Here is a 16,259-nt window from a genome sequence, read left to right on the forward strand (position 1 = left end):
TTAAATTTTACTATTAAAAGTTTTCAAAATAAAAAAAATCACACACAAATTAACCATACTTAAAAGTGAAAAGGAATTTTTTTCCAAAATTTGAATATTTCACCCCCCAGGTTTTCTGGGGAACAACTACCCTAATGAAATGGGCCCTAAAAAAATTTTATGTGGGAAAAGGAGATTCCCATGACTTTGATCCACATTTCCTCCCCTTGATGATAAGAAGACATTTTCCCAAACCACTACTTAACTTACCATATTGTTCTATGGGTCCCCCTTGGCTGCCATTTTATGTGGCAAAATTGGACAGTAGTACTTGCTAAGAGGAAAATTAAAATTCTCTTTCTGGTTAGACCGACCTTCCCCACGGTAAGATAAACACCAAGTGCCAGGTCCTCTGCATGAGGGATTCCGAGACTTTGCTGTGACCCCAGCTCAGCTACAAACGTGTCTCCTCCTATGCAAGGCTCCATACGTTTCTTTCTTACAACTGTGGCCTGAAAATAGGCAACCTATAAGGCCATTTCTCAATCAAAATGACAGTTCTCTGCCTCGAGGATCACCCATCCACGCAGACGCCCTAGTTCTAATGGCGCTGGGAGGGGCTGCAGTGGGTGTGCGGGTAGAGCCTCACTGGCGGGATTAGTGGGTGTGCGGGTAGAGCCTCACTGGCGGGATTAGTGGGTGTGCGGGTAGAGCCTCACTGGTGGGATTAGTGGCCTTACATGAAGACAGCAGACCCCACTGGTCTCCACCGTCAGACACCTGGATCCTGACCTCCCAGGCTCCACGACTTCGAGATGTGTGTTTGCTGTCCAGACCAGTTTGTTTATCACGGAAGCCTCTCTGCCAGCAGGCTTCATTCTTTCTTTAGATTCCTTCAGACCCAGAAATGGCCGCTTTAGAGAGAATACAGTGTCTCTGTTCATAAGACGTCCGAAGGGAAGGAGATTTACTCTTTCTGTTTAATTGACAGTCACAAAACTTGCATCTTACTGTTTTGATTTTACTTCAAAAGCAGCTTTCTTGTTGTGAATGAATTTCGATCCCCTGCCCTGGCTTTGTAATTATTGGTTGAGCATCAGTACCATCTCCCATTCTCTCCTTGACTAAAATAATAATTTACCAATCAGTTACAGAACTACCAGAACGGGTGGTGGGAGGAAGACAGATCAGGGAAGGGAAGGGTGTGGGCTTATGTCAGCGTGGTGAGGCGTTCAGACAAAGTGTTTCTACCTGCTTAGCCTGAGGACGTCCGAGTCCAATTGTGGGGTTAGCCCAGACTGAGGCATGCTCACCGGTCATGCTCACTAGGCTTCCCGGTTCTTACTGGGGTTTCTCTTTGCTTCCTTAACACACAGATCAATCTCTCTCCACTAATTTAAAACCTCAGATGGGAGGGGCAGGGCTGCACTGCTGCAGAGTGAAGCTGGTCACAGAGAGGAAGCTTGCTCTATGGTCAAAAGCAGGTAGCTAATCCCTTTATGCAAAACCCCAGCTGACCCACTGAGATGCAGAAAAACACCATTGTATGTGAGTCCGACCGATTTTAAATTCTGCCTCTGCCGCTATTACTGTGGGCTGTAGACCAGAGCCCGAACCTCCACGAGTTCACTGTCCTCACAGGTTATGAAAATGTGGTACTCTATAACTTCTGGGGTACACTAACATAAAGGTATTTAGAGCACAGCATGGATTCTGGACAATGATATTCTGGGTAATGATAATTCCAACAGTGAAGCCTGACTCTTGGATCATCTGCCAGGCTCTCCCCTGAGGACAACTAGTACATGGACCTTCACTCCATGACATTCAAATATAGTGAAGCTCAGTAGTGTGATCTCAAATTTAAATCTAAGTTTTTTCTAAATATCATCGAAGGAAGAAATCAAAATTAAAATCATAAAATAGAGCATTTTATGACAGGCCTCACGCATGGTATGCTGAAAATACAGAACCTGTCTTAGTGTTCTGTGTCAGCCTTTACTAATATTCTGATTTTATTGAATCTTAAATCTAAACAATGAATTTTTAACATATATTCCATCAAAAGTACAGTTCTCAGCTTAATTTTAGTCCTCAAGATATGTAGCTTCAATGCTTCATGAATCAATAAAGCATAAACCTAATCTACTAAGATTATAGGCTTACATTTGTATAGCATATATCTTTTGGTGAGAAGTTCTACATTTTATGACTAATCAATTTTGCTCACCAATCAAATGTTTATCAAGAGGAGCCTGTTGGCAGCTTCTACCCGGGAACCAGTACAGGGAAGCCCATGGGGACTAACAGGTCAGAAAGGAGTAAGGGAAGGAGCTGGGGCTGACCAAGCTCTTACACCATGGGACTACAAAGGCATCTCAGAGCAGAAGTGACATTTGAAGCTGAAGAGAACAAGGGCTTTTGTGTACAGGGGACAATGGTAAACATGATAAAGTATATGCACATACTCAGAACTGTAGGGAAATAACAGGTACGGGGCCAGGTGTGGTGGCACTTGCAGGTAAGGGGCCAGGTGTGGGGGCACACGCAGGTACGGGGCCAGGTGTGGTGGCACACGCAGGTACGGGGCCACGTGTGGGGGCACATGTAGGTAGCTGCAGCATGTGGAGAGCGGATGCTGAGGGATGGCCATTTTGAAATCATCTCAGGATACACGGTGAGGCATTGTGTCAAAAATAAAAAAGGGAACAACCAACCAGCCGAGCAGGTATAGAAGTACAGTGGCCATAACAAGGGATTTTACTTAGTCATCTTCCTTATGTGCCAGGTGAAGAAACAGGCCTAAGAGTCGAAGCGATTGTGTGAGGGCCCATCACTCACGCTGCTGTGCACATGGGTCAAATGAGGGACTGTAGGTGCTAGGTAGAGAGGCTGCTGAGCAGCGACAGGGAGGGTTGCCCACCCTGCGGCATCTCTGGAAGAGCAGGCATGATGCTAACGGTGGTACTTTCCCTTGTCAGAAACCCAGGCTGTGGAAAGGCATGGTGGGATCAAGACTGGGGTCAGATTCTGGAACTACTGTATCCAAAAGAGAGTGGAGGGAGGGAGCCAGAGAGAAAGGAAGAGAGAGAGGGGAGAGAGAGAGAGAACCAAGAAAGGAGGTAGTGAAGAATGAGGAATGGGAATGGGTAGAAGGGAAAGGGGTGACTCTTTTACATCTAAACAGCAGGAGAGCCAGCGAGAGACTGATCTTCAGCCACGAGAGGTGATGGCTGTAGGACCAGGAGACAAGCACACAACAGTTTTCCTAACCAGATGCAGAGGACCCCAGAGACTTGCTGGACCCAGGAGAACAGAAAGCCTTCTTGTCCATAAGGGGCAGAGGGATTTAGGAACCATAGCTTCTCCCTGCATTCTAAGGAGGTACCTGAGATGGGTCAAGGTGCAGAACACCAGGGGATGCAAATGGTTCCAGAGGCCGAGGAGGTGGTGGGGAGCATTCAACAGTCCAACGCCACGGAGCTGTGGTGGACTGTGGGCAGAGGAAAGGGTACCATTTCCTCACGGCTGCATCCATTACTCCGTGACCACTCTACAAAACAGCAGGCTTAGCAATCAGACATCTCTGTAATTCCACCTCCACACCTTTTGTTCATTGCACTTTGCAAATTTTTAAATTATGGGTTTATCTGCATGATTATTTGTGTCATGTTTACATCTGCAAAGGTTGCAGCCTTCCCAAGCACACCGCAGATAGTCCTAAACACTCCCGAGTGAGTAGAAGCGGCAAGTAGATTCACAACAGCCAGAGCTCTGCAGAGAGGCGAGAACTATTCCTGCAGTGGGGTTTGGGTCATTGGAATATCAAGCATTCTTGGAGACAGAGTAATATTTATTAACAACAACAATTTTAGACATTTGCTCTTATTTAATTACCTTCCTGGGTTCTCCGCCTCATTCTGTCATTTATTAAACCACACTTTTTCTGTGCAGACTCAAATGCTGGCTCTGAGCAACACTGGATTTGAGCATAAAAGCAACTAACCTGCTGGATTTTTACAATGCATTCTATTTAGTAGTCCTAGTTCTTCCTTCTGCCCCCGCTACTACAGAGTGCTAAGACGATCAACAGAAGCATCTCTACGAGTGTGAAGAAGCAGTGGCAGAAACTCCTCCCCTCCCAGACGTCTAGAGAAGGGAAACTGGAGGACTGGTTTGAGAGGACAGGGTGTGTCGCCGAGACCCAGCATCTCCACCTCCAGAGATGCTCACTCAGCCATGTTCATGGCTGCACACTCACAAAGCAGGAAACAGAGACAACCTAAATGTCCTTCAGCTGATGGGTGGATAATGAAGATGTGTCGCATATATGCTATGAAATACCATTCAGCTGGGAAGAAAGTAAAATCATGAAGCGTACAGAACGGATGGAACTAGAGAACACTCTACTGAGGGAGGAAACCCAGACCCAGAGAGACAAATGCCTCATGTTCTCTCTTGATGGTTTCTAGCTCCCAAACTTTAAATGTGACTATATAATCTGGAATAACCACAGAGACCAGGGAAGTAACAAGGGACCATGACCATGGGGTGGGGGTGGGGCTCTAGAAAGGAGCAGGGCATGGGTGATATGATGGGGAATGGGGAGAGGGAGAGCTTTAGCTGGGAGTAGTGGGTAGGTGGGGGGGAATCACAACATGGAGGATGCTTTAGAAAGCCAGCGAAATTGCATTATTACATGTTCTCACAAAATTAAATATTACACATTTACATGTTTGAATTAAATTATTATACTTGAGATGATGCTACTTCTTCAAGAGCTATAGACTATATTTAAAAATGCCCAAGAATCGGGCACGAGAAGACTTTCAAGTTGTTTATGGGGTCCAAGAGACTTTCAAGACAACCCAGGCTACTGCCATTGTCCTCGGTTGCCTTCTGGAAGTAAGGCCCCCTTGCTGAAGGCACTGTGTGCTTTGGATACAGTACTTGCAGCAGCTGAGCGGGATCTGACCCAGGAGCCTCTCCTGGAGGACTCGCTCTCACAGTATCACAGACACTCTGCAAGCTGGCAAGGAGAAAAGCAACAGTGTTCCTCAGCTGAGATGCTGGTCACAGTGACCAGCAAGACAGGATGCCCCAGAGGCATGATAGTAGCGCTTACATCTGGAGAGAGACCAACAGCTGTTCAATTGGACTTACAGCCCTCTCAATAGGAGGGGATGCACCTCTGGCTCTGTAGCCCTAACTAACTGGAGAAGAGCTGACTAGCGCCACCTTCCTAAACAGTAGACTATCTTACCACATCCTCAACACTTGTCCGTATTTCCACGGAGAACAGTAGCTCCCACCCCTTATCAAGAAGGCACCTTTCTTTTGCGGCAGATGAGACCGTTACAGAATCTGTAAGAGGTCAAAACTTAGAGAACAACCAACCATGGGTGCCAAGCTCCAAGGCAAACATCTACAATCCCTGCACCTAAAGCCCAGGGGATATCGTGGAGGAGACTGCAGAAGGACAAAAGAGCCAGAGCTCCAGCTGTCTGTTCTCTAATGACAGAGACAACGCTGCACTCAAGGACTCTCAACATTACGATTGCCTGCACAAGACCGGGACAATGACAGCAGCAACTGACATGCCGCCATGGAGGGAGAAATCTCACAAGGCAGCTAATGGCTGCTGAGGGAGAGAAGCAGTCTTACTCAGAGATGAACCCCCATCTGGTCCAATCCCAAGTGGTCAGTCCTAAAAACATAGACATAAACAACACTAAATGGATTCAGCAGGTTTTACATACACACACGCACATGCACACACATGCACACACAAATTTAAAAGTGACACTGTGCTAAGTTTTTTTTTTCCGTCAACTTGCTACAAGCTAGAATTATACCTCACCAACTGCCTGTAAGCAAGCCTATGGGGTATTTGCTTGAATAGCAACTGATGTAGGAGCACCAAGCCCACTGTGGGTGGTGCCATCTCTGTGCCCCTAGTCCTGCACGGTACAAGAAAGAAGGCAGGGGAAACCCGCCAGTAAGCAGCATCCTCCATGGTCTGCTTTAGATCTTGCTCCAGTCTGGCCTCGACTTCCCTCAGTGACGGAGGTGACCTGAAACAATCCCTGTCCTCTCCAAGTTGCTTTGCCTCACAGTAAGAGACTCTGACTTGGACAGAAGCTAATCAACTTTTTTCACTGGCAAGAGGTACACGGGGAAATAAAGAGTCCTCGTTGGTCATGGGGAACCGGAAGTACATGCTACAAGACCAAATGGACAGTTCGTAGTAGAGCTGTCCAGTCCGTCTAGAGTGGGCGTGTGAATCTGCAGAATATGGCCCAGACGCACGTAAATGACACAGCCAGCCAGTAGCTCCGCCATCATAGTTCACGTGCTGGGTTCCTCTCCTGCAGCTAGACATCCTTGTTGTCAGCACACACAGAGCCTGTCCCAGCATGGAAGGCATTGCAGCACATGTTTGCATCTGATCCAATTTCTGCGGTGAAATCACCAGCAAAGACCAACGAACCCGGCTTGATCTCTTAGGCCCACTGGTTAGCACAGACCCTCCATGACGTTCTTGACTAGATTTAAGTTTGCCTGCTTCCTTGTTTTTTTTTTTTTGTTTTTTTTTTTTTTCAGGACTCAGGGCTACATTTAGAAGCCCCACATAGCTGAGGAGCAGAAAACTCTGGGTTTGACTTCTGGCTCTAAATTCATTTGTTAGCTGAACTGAGTCTGGTCAAGTCATTTAATCTCTGTGGGGATTCAAGTAAAAAGCTGAGTCACGGCAGCTTCACAAAGGGACTGGAAACAGTAAGCAAGTTTGTGTATGTGTGTGCGTGGTATGTATGTGTACATACTTTGTGTGGACGTGCATGCGCATGGGTGTGCAAGCATGTGTGTATCTAATGCAATGGCTGGCCCAGAATAGTTAGTTCTCTTTTCTTCTTCTAACTTAGAGGTCTCTTTGTCATTGTTTTAACAGGAGATACATCAATGACACTGTGGCTAGAATATCACTGTAAACTTCATGCAATACTTGTAGATTATTGTAAAATGTCTCATCATCTTGCCCAAATGTCTAAACTAAAAGTGAGACGTCACAGTCTCAGACATCCCAGCAGTATCTGCCTTGTTAAGGTCAGAAATCCCTCAGAGGCTGAGGAGACGGCCTGATATGCCGCTGTCCTTGCCTGGCAAACTGTGTTCACGCTGGACTGAAGGCGTAAGTCACAAACAATCCCACACCAGTTTGGAATTATGATTAATAGAATGGTTATTTATTTAAGGGGGAAAAACTTACAGATCACCATCCCAGACAACAGCCCTCTGTGCAATTAGGAGGGAGCCTAGTCGCCGGAAACGGAGCTGGAAGAAAGAGAGAAGCCAGAGAGAGAGAGAGAGAGAGAGAGAGAGAGAGAGAGAGAGAGAGAGAGAGAGAACACGGGCGAAGGGAAGTGGCTGCTTTTTTAAAGGGAGAGAGACCACGCCCCAGTGGACTGGCATCTCAGTGGCTATTGGCTGAAGGAACGGAAGGAGCTCCTGCAACACCTCCCCCTTTTGTTTAAGTAAGAGAGTTCTAAACCTACTATGAAATTATATACAATAAGTACAAATATCCTATTCTAACTAGCTTAAGTCTTGTGTAATAAATAACTTGGCCAAGTCATAAGAGGAAAGTAACTACATTTATATAGTCTTCAACCACATCGAAGATCTGAGAAGGGAAATAATGTTATGCAACAAATCACAGAGACAATTAGCTACATAAAGGTAGAAGGAAAGAGGAAACCCCAGGCTGTCATTTTACCTCACACATGCACTGTGCTGTGCGTGCATCCTGCTACCACATATACACGTCGATAATCCATGAGACTGGGTCACAGTAAAACTTTGATTTTAGCGGAAGCACACTGCTCCAGCGAGGAACGTTAATCTGCCTCTCATTAGGAAGAATTCGTGAACTGTGGCATCCAGAGTCTTCCATCAGAGAGTCAGTGCTCATTATCTCTCAGTTTGGCTTCTCAAGAGGTCCACTGGCTTTGCCCACATTTCGCCCTAGTGTGGCTCTAAAATGCTGGGGACAGGACTGTCTGAGAGATCAGAGACAAGCGTGGTTTAGTGTCACACAGCAGAGTGACTTAAGTGTGCAGCTTTCATGGGAACACAGGTTCTGTAGCAACCGTGAGACAAGGAGAGAAAGTGGCTGCGTGGTGAACACATGACCACAGTACTGATCAGTAATCTCAGAGCCTGGTGTGCTTGGCAGGCATGTGCGCAGCAAACACACGTGATGCAGCAGGTTTGCTGGATGAGTCAGGTACCCGATTAGTCTAACTCTACAGACACCCAAAACAAACAAACACAAAACCATTTAACACCTTATGTTTAACTTCTGCGCCACCTAAGGGGAGAATTACTCATGAGCACTTAAGTACATTATATATAAACAACACACATACATATAAGAGACATACATAAGCATACACACAGTCAAACATAGACACACACACAGACATTATACAGATACACACACACTCTCACACACTAAAAAACTGGCAGATTAGAAAGAAGTCTAAAGAGGGGGTGTCAAGAAAGGAGAACAGAATCTATGTGGGGAGAGCAGGAGAAGGGGATCGGAGAGGGGTGGGGTGGAAAGAGTACCCTGCGGAGGGCAAATGAGAACAAAGTTGAATGACGTCATATTTGTATAGAAATGTCCCACTGGAACCCATTACTTTGTAAGTTTAACAAAACGTGAACAGATAATACCAAGAAAATGATGAGCGCCTGAGTAGTCCAGAGGTCAAATGTGCAGCTTTTCTTTGGATCTCGGATTAGATGAAGGCCAAAGGCAGTTCACATTTTCAAGACAGATGCAAAAAAAAAAAAAAAAAGGGCACCGCGCTACCCATTAAATATTATGGAAATTATTAGTAGAAGGAGGCAAAGCACATTGGAGTCCCATAGGATCACCAGCTGCCCCTGCAGGATAGATGGACACGCATCACCAAGTGCTAAATGCAGTTCTGAGAAAGGATCTGGACAAAACCAAAGAAGATTCAGTGGTGTGTGTGTGTGTGTGTGTGTGTGTGTGTGTGTGTGCATGCATGTGTGTGTGTGACTGCTTTCATGGAGAGGGTCCATGACAGTCTGGCTGGATTTGGGAGGAAGGGCCACCCTCCACACTGGTGTGCGGAATGGGCAAGAACAGGTCAGAGAAAGGTGACTGTCCTGAAGGCACCCGGGCTACATTCCAGCACACCCACGAGACTGTTATTCTACTACACCAAACATTTTACTGATTCAAAAAAAAATCAATGCTCCAGCAAAGTTGAATTTTTTAATGGACATAATGGATGAATCTATTCCAGCACCTTTTGAGTCCCCCACTGACATCTTTACTTGGCTTCCTTCGTACCTGTCAATCAGCCATCACCCTATCCACCATCCTGTCGACACCATCGTTGTCAATTCAAATGCTCCAACTCACAAAGATGTGGGCTGTTAGTGATGAAGAAGCAGGCTCTCTGCTACAGGTGGGATGCTAGCCACAATATTTTCTCTTTGCTCGCTACCTTTGCCTTCCCCAATCCAATTATTCCTTGGGCATAGAAACACAGAGCTTTCTACACCTAACGCCTCCCACTTGCAGACTTGGAGCTCTGTATCACCTTCTTCACAGCCTTGCCATGGGGATCAAACGTGAAAAACAGGGAGAGCACCGTGTAAATAAAACCGCGAAAGCAGCATTATCACAAGGAACCACAGTGCCTCCTGTGAGGAAAGCGGCCGCAGCAACGGTCCACACAGCTATGGGGCCTTTGGGAATCAGTCAAAGAGGACTCCAAAGGTTAAAGGGACGGACGGGATATTGGCAGCTGCCTGGACTTTCTCCCCATCAGTGAGTCATCTTGTCAATGATTGAGAGGAGCCTTGGTGTATGTCACCTTGGCTCGTTTTCATTACTGAAGTATTTGTTTTGGAATTCATTCCAGCTCTAAAACAATGCTTCCATTAGCTGGGCACAGCCCTATAAATAAATATCCATCTCATCTGACCAGTGTCAAACCGTTCCGCCTTCTGCATGCTGTGCACCTGGGCAGAGCTCAGAAACAAATCCACCCACCTGGATCTCTCTCTCTCTCTCTCTCTTGAATAAACATTTACTGTTGAGAAATTCTTGCACTAAGATGACCTCAAGAGTGTTGTAAGTGGCTGCTGGGAACTGTTCACACGGTGTAGTTTTGCAGCACGGATACTTGGAGCTTAAAAGGTGTAAGGTGTGTAGTTTCCATTTTGGGGGGATACACACAAACCATGTCAAGGTCAAAGTTAAGTCGGGGAGTGAGCAAAGATAAGTAAGAAGGTAAGTATTCCATTGCAGCCCGGACACTGCCAGGACCCTGGCACTTTGTTTAATGTATAAAGGAACTGAGGAGACAGCTCTGGAATCTCCCTTGCTCTCAGAACCATCCATTCCATGAAGAGCTGACCAGAAAAGACAATCAGAATATAAGCAAAGTAATTTGGGTCGATGGACTCTCACATGTAAACAGAGAGGCGAGTGTGGCACGTGACCCGACTACCGATTACATTCACATCCACTGTGTCTGCGGGATGGAGGGCATCCCAGCTAGGAGGAAACCACAAGACCATACTTACAATCAGCTCCGAAGCCAAAACATACTTTTCAGGGACGAAAGGGTGACTCAGAACAGGACCCAATGTGCTCATCTGCAGGAAAGAGAGCGACTAGCCTATCAGCCCACTTGTCTGGGCTGGGGGACAACAGATCCCACTCACACGGAGGTGTCTGCAACGAGCTCTTGTCTCCCGGTGCCCTTGAGTCATACACACTCCCCTGGGTTGGTTCCACATCATGGATGCAAAGCTTTCATCATAGCTCTCAACTGGCTTCCTATAAGCCATACATACCAGGGAAAAGAAGCCGGCCCAAAGCATCAAGAACTTGTTTCCTTGCTAGCGAGTGTCCTTACAGCAACTGGATTACACTACACTGCACAAGTACACAGGCATCAACAGACGCGTACATGGGAAACACTGGGGAATGCCAAAGCACAGAATGTACGTGTTCGTGTGACAGCTTATGCGCTAATAGGATTTCATTACCACGTTCTGAATCAGAAACTGTCTCAATCAAGTTTGCATAGCTCCAGTTGGCGCATGTGTCATACCTGACTGCCCAGGGGGTGGGGCGCCCGACGATCCTCTCGGCAGACAGAGAAACACCGTCAGGACAGCGGCTCTGTTCCCAGCACAGGGTTCTATGGCTATTGGCTTAGGTGCGCCCTGGAAAAGAAAACCCACGGTAAGTTGGTACAGGTGACACGGCATGGCTGATTTCTGCTGCGTTTCCTCTGTCCCTCAGTCAGTGAGCGCTCTTGGCTGTCGGGCGATACCCAGTGCTGGCACAGTGTGGACGTGAGCTTATCCCTCACGTGACGATGTGAGTACATTTCACCACAATATGGCAGCTGGTACAGCCCAAAGGTAAGCGTCTTCCCCAATATTTCTCACCATCCATGTGCCACATAACCTGGTTTATCTAATTAAGTGATCGCAATCCCAAATATCCTATTGGCGCAGCTACTTTTTGAAAGTTACTTCCATGTATGCACATTTAATACACCAAACAGAAGCGACATTACCGCTAAGGTCAAGTGAAGAGCCATCACTACGCGAAGCCTACACGAGCGGCATGGTGTCGGCAAACAACGTGAGATCATCACATCAGCCCTCCTGCTTACGACAGGTATCTAGGTTCAGCCACCTCGTCAAGCGAGGTTTACAGCCACCGCCCTATGTTGTCTTCTCCACCCCTACCTGACCTAGTGACCACATCTCTGCCCTTTGTCTCTGTGTATATGACTAAAGAGAATTCCATATAAAAGTGAGATTTACATATATAAATTGGCATGCCTTTAAAATTACCTTCGTGAAACACACACGTAATAACTGTCCAGCAATAATACACTTGTATAAATATCAGGGCAGAAATAAGGCAAATATGCTAAAAACTGATAATGACGACATTCAGTAATGTCTTACGATGAATTAGATGCTTCACAGACTCATATATATATATTATCTGGGTTAAGTCTTAAATGATTCCTAAAGAGGAGAATATTGAAGAGGGTTCTTATGTAGATATTTCCTCCAAATTAAAACATCATAGGAGGCTATAAAGATTCAGAAAGTAATGGAGACTTAGAAGTTTCAGGAAGCGCCTGAAACAGACAATTTTCACAAGCCTCTCCCCAAGGACACAAGCAGTATGGGTGTTGGGGGGAACCCTGGCCAGCTGACCTCTCTGCACTCCTATGAGTAATCTAGTAACTCACTGGTCCTCTAAACTAGACGGGTAGAAATGTTGGGGGCGGGGAAGCTCTTGGTTTCCTATCTGGAGTGGAAAAATGTTTGCTCCCACCTCCCAGGAAGTCAAGGAGCAAGTATAAACTCTCTACAGCTTGGAAGAAGTAGAGGCCTGGCATGTAGCTCAGGTAGCTACCTCTGGAGTCTGTGTTCTCAACAGTAGCCTATGACCCATTTACAGACACACACGCTCTCCATATACACACACTACTATATAGACACACGCCTGCACACTAACCCCTTTCCTACTTACACACAATATATACATATTTGGAGCTTAAAAATAAATAATGAGACTTTTGAGACATCAAGGTTTTCATCTTGGCCTAGGAGTCACAGATTGGGCTACTTTATTTGAGGAATTACAGGTGGGAGACAGCAGGATGTCAGAGGCATTTCTGCACAAAGACAAAATTAAATAGAACAACAAAAATACCTTTAATTATTAGAATAAATGATTTATTCAGATTTTTTTTCTACTTAAGATATTTGAACTTTTGAAGAAATATAGACATATGTAGTCATTCACCTAGAATATTCTAGAATGTTGCCATTTCCAGAAGGCTTAATGAGCCATTAAAGATAAAATATGTTCCCTTTTATGTAAAACTTAGACCGAGTTCCCGGTTACAACGGTTTTATGTGGTTATAAAGTATTTCTCCTTTTATAGCAACATAAATCTCTTATTTAAAATTTTCTCCTCTAGATATATTTTGGAAGTTTTCAATATAAAGGTGGAAGTGGTCAGGCTGGGAAGCAGAGGGCTTTAAATATTCAGGATAATGCGAGCGGCCATATTGTTTGGCTTCCACCAAGTTACAAGATCTACGGGCTGATACTTTAAAAGTTTACATTTAATTTAACAGATTAAGTTTTGAAAATGTTAAGTTAGAATTAGCATAAATACATAGATATTATCCAGTGATGTAAATATTTAGAGAATAGGCTTGTCATACGGCAACACTAACAGAAAAAGCACCATGAATTTCCCAACCATATTTCTAGGCAACTGAAATGTATTTTAATTTAATAGATGCAAAATATATGTAAAGGTCAATTTGCTAAAATACACGCAGTGAATGTAAATGAATTCCAGATTTAAATGACAGTAACTTATTAGAAATATTAAAATCTCCTTCACTGTAGATAAGAAAAACTGATGAGAGGTAGCAATGGATAATGTTATCTTTGTTCCTGTGTTCTCTGGCTCTGAGTGGAACAACTAACACATTTGTGTATCCAACGTCACCTAAAAATCTGATTGCAGAACTAGAACAGCAGAATTTGGATGGGACTAAAGATTTATGAGAAGTAGTTTGGTTTGGGGTGGGGATTAGGAAATACATGGTTTGGGAATTCATTAACGGGTCTTGTGGCCAGGCCATCTTCCCACTTTCTACACCACAGGAACAACAGTAAATGTCCAAACCATCAACTGAAAAAAAAATAGCAAACTGTAAACCTAGCTGCAAGTTTCTGGTGGAACAGAGCCTAATCACCTAACTCTCTGAACTTCAGAGACCCTGCAATGGAGGACTAGGGTGTGAGGAGCCCGACCATGGAACGGGGATTGTATGAGAAGACCTAGTCGCAGAACCATTCTAGACTAATGTTCTCACTCTCGGTTCTGCTGGGATCATGTAAAATGCACTTTAAAAACCTCTTTGTGTTGGTAAGCTCTGTAAAAGGAGATTATAATTCTATTTTAAAACCAAATTGCCATACAACTTGGTCTATATTTAGCTCTAATAATTTTCATAGGAGGATATTAGCAAAACATGAATTATTCATTATGTTTAAAATATTAGTTACTAGCCAGTTCTTTGACACTTCTGGAAGGAATTCACATAATTAAAAATTATTGTGAAAGAATTTGTGACAAATATCAGTTTAAATGTGGGCTTTTAAATGTTGAAAAAAACGGAAACACTAAATAACATTTGAATTTTACAAAAGGAGGTGGCAACATGCTACACAATATAATATTCTGGATACCCTGGGGTTTCTCATTTTTTTTGATAAACCGTGAATCACAGTCCCTTCCCAATGACATAACAGGCTCACAGAGTCCTGCAATTTATCGTGGATCCTCCACGTCTGCCCTGGGAGGAGACAAGGCTCAGGTCTGTTGCCTGCCGCACTGGGCTGCTGGGACTTGAAGACCTTTTCCTGTTTGCTGCCGAAAGCTCCAACTGTGAGGTAAAGAGCAGCCCTAGTTTCAGAAGTACCCGGCACGCAACACCCACACAGAACTGTTAGGTTTGCAGGAGGTTTTTCAAACTACAGAACTGACTTTCACATCGCCATTATGACGGGTCATAAGTGTTATGGTAAAGCCGTCCCAGTCTTATTTAGCTATTAAAAACAAATTACCAGAGAAGCTTCTGGAATCACAAATAGTGTCAAGGTAAATCTTAAACCACAGCAGGTTCTTAAAGTGAGACTGCCTGCCATTTGAGGAGGGGTCCATGTAATATGAGGGCTGGCAAGTCCCAAAGAAAATCACACACAGGTCTACATAACTTATAAACGGATTGGTCCATTAGCTCAGTCTTTTTTATTAGCTCTTGTAGCTTATATTAACCCATTATTTTTTTATCTATGTTAGCCACATGGCTAGATACCTTTCAGCCGGGTAGGTTACATCTTGCTTCTCAGTGGTCTGGGCTGGACTGGGAGGAATGGGCTTCTTCCTTCCTAGCATTCTCCTGTTCTCATCTCCCCGCCTCAACTTCCTCTCTGGTTGACCCGCCTATACTTCCTGCCTGGCCAATCAGCATTTTATTAAAATACATGATTGACAGAATACAGACAATTTTCCTGCACCACTTCCCCCTCTTTAAGAAAAATAAAAAAGGAAAATATCCATAGTCCATTTGTTGGGAATGTGGGTGTAGTATTTCAGGCTACTTCCTGCTAGTTGGGGGCACTGATAATCTTATGGGGACCTAAAGAAAATTTAGAATGATCATCAAGTCCTGACTGGAGTATCCTGTGAGTCTTGATCATCTCAGGCAGCAGTCTTGAATCTGTTCTGGATGTAGAACTTAGATTTTCACCTCTGATTAAGATACTTATATATTGTTTATGTAATGACATACATTGTTTACATTTAGAGGTCATTGTCCTCATTTATTGCAAGTTGTTTATTCTCTTAGTCTTTAAGTTAGATAGGTACTGAAAATTATAGATCAATAGTCATCTATGTCTGTCATATTTATAGTTAGGCTAATGAGGTTCTTTAGTTTCATAGAGATTATATTCAGTATAGATAGTATAATCTTCAGCCCCTTGAAAGAGCTATAGAAAATGGCATTTAAGCTAATTTAGAGTTCTGTGGTAGTAAGACACAATTGCTCCTGACAACACCGATCTATTCCCCAGAGATTTTTGAGCACCAAAGACATTCCACTTGGAGCTTGTCTTCTTCTTGACAGGACTGGCCTTTGGGCAAAGAAAAGCCCATACCTCAACCACTGACAGAGATTCAGAGTATCCGTAAATGGATAAAACAGGACTGTCATATCCTGCCAAGACAGGGTAAGATAGTTCTGAAAAGTTTCTTGCCTTTGATAATGGTATGTCAGTTAAGTTAGGCCTTAGCCAAAGTTGGTTGCCTCAACATTGCAAATGAGACTTTGGGTGATTGCCCAGGTAGTCAGTTGTCTCTGTCATTTGTTGAACATTTTGGAAGTTTCTTGATTGTACTTCCTGTTTACTCAAGTAATATTACTTCTCTACTCAGATCTTTGATGGAGTTGAAGATTAGATAATTATTGTTACCCTCCTCATGATTTAGCTAAACTTAATTTCAATACATTATTTAGACTCCTTGAAATAAAATGCTTAGTAAAACTTTTGTTATGTGTTTCTCGCTTAATATTGTTTATTGCTTGTAATTTTATATTTGGTATATGTT

At 44.2% G+C, this 16,259-nt stretch overlaps 1 protein-coding gene across 3 annotated transcripts in view; it reads right to left on the reverse strand.

Moving 5' to 3' along the window:
- The window catches only part of Atrnl1 (attractin like 1), a 503,194-nt gene that overhangs the window by 70,733 nt on the left and 416,202 nt on the right, over window positions 1–16,259 (reverse strand). For all 3 annotated transcript variants that reach the window (XM_050147216.1, XM_050147226.1, XM_050147253.1), the window contains exon 28: window positions 11,142–11,256. In XM_050147216.1, coding sequence (XP_050003173.1) covers window positions 11,142–11,256 — 115 coding nt within the window. The remainder of the gene's footprint in view (window positions 1–11,141; window positions 11,257–16,259) is intronic.

This window comes from Alexandromys fortis, unplaced genomic scaffold (assembly GCF_014885135.2).
Source record: "Alexandromys fortis isolate MF-2015 unplaced genomic scaffold, M_Fortis_MF-2015_v1.1 scaffold_16, whole genome shotgun sequence".
Taxonomy (NCBI): domain Eukaryota; kingdom Metazoa; phylum Chordata; class Mammalia; order Rodentia; family Cricetidae; genus Alexandromys; species Alexandromys fortis.